Genomic DNA, 4,468 nt, shown 5'->3' with positions numbered 1-4,468 from the left:
TGGTGCGGTCGACACGCGTGCCGGTGGCGGTGCCACGCTCTCGGCACAGCCTTGCTGGAGCCGAGCGCCCTGGAGGCAATTAGAGCTGCTCCCATCCCTCCCCGGGTTTCCCCAGAGCAAACACGACCAAGTGCAGAAGAAACTGGAGTCGGTGGAAAAGCAGCTGGAAGAGGCCCAGCAGCTGGTGCAGTTGCGTGAGATGAAGATAAGTGGCTCTGGAGGAGGTAGGAGAGTCCCTTCGGGGGCGATGCATGCTCTGAGCATCCAGCCTGACCTGCGGGACCAGCACGGCCACCCCAGCGGGGCAGCAAAGCCTCTTGCAATGGGCAGAAGTTTGGCCTCCCTAAGCAGTGCTGCTCCCCAGCCCCCGGCCACCCCCGTGTGTTTTTGGCACCCCGTCATTCTGCGTTGCTCGCCCGGCGGGAGCTGGCAGCGACAGCTCGGTCGCAGACGGCTCTGGCTTCTGCAGGAGGCTGGGGATGCAGGCAGGGATTCTGCCTATGGGCGCTGCTGGTGCTTGATGGCGCTGCCTGGCACTGCCGGCGGCTCAGAGTGCGCGTGGAGCATGTTCGTGATGGGGAGGCTGCTAAGATGCAAGTGGGATGGGATGGGACGGGACGGGATGGGACGGAATGGGATGGGATGGGAAAGGATGGGGTGGGAACGGAAGGGATGGCATGGCATGGCATGGCATGAGCATACATGCTTTGCGTAAGGTGGGGTACATGTGCGATGCGAGCCCTGGGTGCACAGAGCAGAGCTGCGCCCTAAGAGCCGGGTGCTTGCATTCATGCCCTATGGGAGCCGCGGTGCTGTTGTGCATTTGCCCATCCGAGCCCGGCACGGCCGCTTGGGCTGGTGTGGCCTGAGCACCCCCCCCAGTGCCTCCGGGTGTCTCCGTTGGCAGAGGATGAGTGGCAAGTGCGCTTCGACTGCGCACAGACGGAGATCGCCTTCCTGCGGAAGCGGCTGGTGCAGCTGGAGCAGCGGCTGGAGTCGGAGCTGGGCGCCAGGACGGGGCTCGAGCAAAAGGCAAGCAGTGCCGGCCCCGGGGGCGGGAGGGGACGGGGACCCCCCCGGGGTCACACCGTGGAGCAGGGCTGCTGCTGGAGCCGGTTGTCCTCTCCTCGCTGCCAGGACAGGTGAAGCTGGCTGCGACACGGAGATGCTGATGCTCTCATTGCCCAGGGGCAACCAGCTGGGTTTTGCTGGTCTGAGAATGAATACCCCAAAACTTCCTTCAGGCTTAAAAAGTCACTTTTGCACCACAGCATGGCAAAATTCCCCCCCTTGGTCCAGCGCGAGCATCAGCACAGGGCAGAAAGCTGCGGGGTGGGGAGGGGCTCAGTGGCGGGTCTTGGTGTTGATGTGGTTTTTGGATACTGGATGGGGTTGTGCTCGTACCGTCTGTCCCGCAAAGAGCTGCTGATGGAAAGAGCTGGCGGTTCCCGAGCTTTGCCGTGAGGAGAGAAAAAGCCAGCGTGCCTGGGAGTCAGGTTACTTCCCATAAGGACAAAATAAAGAAATGAATATTATTCATGGTACATTAAAAAGTAATAAGAAAAGCAGCCCGGTCTTAGGAGCTTGGGTAAAGCAAAACAGCCCATTTGCTTTCCGATAGTTAGTTGGGAATTACAGGCTTCATTACTGCAAGGTTTTGCTTACTTAAAGTCATTCCTTAACGACTCTGTTCTCTGGCTGGCAAGAGCTCTGCGTGTCTCTTTGCCCCAAACACGATGCGACTCCTTGGGGGATCGAGCTCGTTCCGTCCAGGCACTGCCTTTAGCAGAGGAACGGGACCAGGCGGCCGCCCCTGGAGCAGTTTTGCTGACTCAGCAGGAGGGTTGGGATGCTGCGAGCATACGGGAGGGTACCCGGAGCATGAGGCGTCAGGGCACCTAAATTTATCCTTGGTTGGCGGTAGATCTCTGGGTGCACCGTCCCCTGGCAGCGGTGCGGGGCTGAGCCCCACGGCGGGGAGCGTCTGTGGGGCACGTGTGCTGTGGGGTCCCTCCGCCGCTCACCGTCGCCTCTGCCCCGCAGCTCGGCGAGGCGCAGGCAGCCTGCGAGGCAGCCAAGAAGGTGTCCCAGCAGCTGCGGCGGCGGTGCAGGCGGCTGGCCTGCGAGCTGGAGGACGCGCGGGTGCTCGCCGAGAGCCAGCAGAGCCGCGGCCACGAGCTGGAGAAGAGGCAGAAGAAGTAAGGCTGGCGGGAGCGGGTTGGGGGGACACGCCTGGGAGCGATGGGGGTGCTGGAGCGGGAGGGCACGGGGATGCTTAGGGCGGCTTCGGGCGAGGAGTCCCTGGAAGGGCTGCTGTTTTCATCTCCTTCAGCTGCTGGAGGTTGCACCAAGCCGAGGGGGTATTTTTACATCCCGTCGCTGTGTGACTGTGACACGCTTGCACGATAGAAGTCACTCCCGATGTGACGCTCGGCGGCAGCGTGGGGAGGGCTGCCCGGGGCTGGGGGTGAGGGCACCCTCCTGCTGGGCTGTCCCGGCGTCGGTGCGCCCTCGGCACGGAGGTGCCCGCGCTGGGAGCGCTGCTGGCAAACCGGGCAGAGGAGCCCTGTCGCTGAGAAATGCTCCCCGGTGGGTTTAATGCTGCTCTGTGGTACCCGTGAAGGAAATGGGTTTTCTGCCCAAAAAATAGGATACCAAGACTAAGCAGGCACAGAAAACGTGGGAAATCAGCAATCGCTTTCTTCATAATTTCTTTTACTTTACACTTGGTTGCCGGTGATCCCTGCCTGCCTGTGCTGAGGCGCTGGCTGTGGGGCTGACCCATAGGTATGGAGATGCTGAGAAGCTCTCAGAATTATTGCTCGGAAGCAGCAACGGTTCCTGAGCTGACACCAAACCCTCGGTGGGGCAGAGGCCCGGCCAGCCCTGGGGAAGGAGCTGCCTGCGGTGACGGGGAGCGGAGGGCTGCTGCCTGCGCACAGGCGCGTTTTGGGGGTATTTTGGGTCTGCAGCAGCTGATCACAGCAGATTTTTGCCCTCTGCTCTCAGCGACCGCCTGTGTGCACATCGCTGCTGCTCCACGTCTGCTTCCTGCGGCCGGCACTTGTGCGCAGTAATTAGGGATTCACAAAGCGATGGCAGCACTTTGCAGACAATAGGCTGGGGGTTCTTTGGGTTGGTTTGTGGGGTTTTTTGTCCTCTCAAAAGCACTTGGAAAGTGCAGTGCCGGGTGCAGCGCCGCCCTCGCAGAGCCGCTGGGGAGAGGTAACGTGTGTTTCCCCCTCCAGGTTCGACCTGCAGTTAGCGCAGGCCCTGGGGGAGTCCGCCTTTGAGAAGAGCCTCCGTGAAAAAGTGTCGCAGGAGAACACCAGCATCCGATGGGAGATGGGCAAACTTCAGCAGAGCTTAGAGGTAAGAGGAAGACATCCCACCTTGCTGCATTAGATCCAGTTTCGGGAGCAGCTCTCAGAGCAAAGCCATTATCTTTGCAATTATAGCAGAGGCAATCGGGCACAAACCCGGCAACTTGATTTCAGTTTCTTTTGGCGCAGTTCTAGGATATGCCTGATGTATTTAAATAACGTTATCCTCTGCTGGAAGAAAGGCTGACACTTTTCACGAGTGGTACCCATCCCATGGTTTAGCTAATTAGGCCCACCCTCATTTTCACTGAAGTCACCTGCGCTCTTCTTCACACCTCTACCCACAACCTCATCCGCAAAAAGCCGCAGGTCTGTGCCCCCGTGGGATGGGGCTGCACCGGGAGCCCCCCGAGCCCCCTGCAGTGGCAGGGCCATGGCGTGCTGGGGGGAATCACAGAATCATAGGATGGTATAGGTTGGAAGGGACCTTGAAGATCACCCAGTGCCACCCCCTGCCCTGGGCAGGGCCACCTCCCCCCAGCCCAGGTTGCTCCAAGCCCCGTCCAACCTGGCCTTGAACACCTCCAGGGATGGGGCAGCCACAGCTTCTCGGGGCAACCTGTTCCTCTGTCTCACCACCCCCAGAGTGACAAATTTCTTCCTCATATCTCATCTAAAAGTCCCCTCTTGCAGTTTGAAGCCATTCCCTCTCATCTCATCACTCCATGCCCTTGTCAAAAGTTCTTCCCCAGCTCTGCTGGAGCCCCTTTAGGCACTGGAAGGGGCTCTGAGGTCTCCCCGGAGCCTTCTCTTCTCCAGGCTGAACCCCCCCAGCCTAAAAGTGGCCACCAGCCACTCCGGGCAGTGGGGGCTGTGGGGAACCCCTGTGGGGCACAGCCCATGGGGAGAAGAAGGTGAGGTTGGAGCAAGTGAGCAAAACCAGGAGGGAAAGGTTTGCTCAAGGCTCGTGGTGGGGATGGGGCTGATGGAGAAGGGAGAGGACCGAGCGCTGCTGCTCCCGGGGTGTTTCTGCTGCTCCTGCTGGAAACGGTGGGGGCTTTTAAGAGCGGGGTGCTTGTGCGCCCCCCTCTCTCCCACATTTGGGGCTTGGCTGGATGCCCCCACCGCCGTTCCCCCCGCGCCAC

At 60.5% G+C, this 4,468-nt stretch overlaps 2 protein-coding genes across 2 annotated transcripts in view; both read left to right on the top strand.

Moving 5' to 3' along the window:
- Nucleotides 1-4,468, top strand: part of LOC104290097 (beta-crystallin B3-like) — a 369,903-nt gene that overhangs the window by 159,856 nt on the left and 205,579 nt on the right. The gene's annotated exons all lie outside the window — the stretch shown is intronic.
- Nucleotides 1-4,468, top strand: part of MYO18B (myosin XVIIIB) — a 76,246-nt gene that overhangs the window by 31,172 nt on the left and 40,606 nt on the right. The window contains exons 18-21 of the mRNA XM_009889168.1: nucleotides 116-224; nucleotides 908-1,032; nucleotides 2,044-2,198; nucleotides 3,249-3,372. Coding sequence (XP_009887470.1) covers nucleotides 116-224; nucleotides 908-1,032; nucleotides 2,044-2,198; nucleotides 3,249-3,372 — 513 coding nt within the window. The remainder of the gene's footprint in view (nucleotides 1-115; nucleotides 225-907; nucleotides 1,033-2,043; nucleotides 2,199-3,248; nucleotides 3,373-4,468) is intronic.

Source organism: Charadrius vociferus, unplaced genomic scaffold (assembly GCF_000708025.1).
Source record: "Charadrius vociferus isolate BGI_N301 unplaced genomic scaffold, ASM70802v2 scaffold567, whole genome shotgun sequence".
NCBI classification, from domain to species: domain Eukaryota; kingdom Metazoa; phylum Chordata; class Aves; order Charadriiformes; family Charadriidae; genus Charadrius; species Charadrius vociferus.
This window is presented reverse-complemented; position numbering and strand designations above follow the sequence as displayed.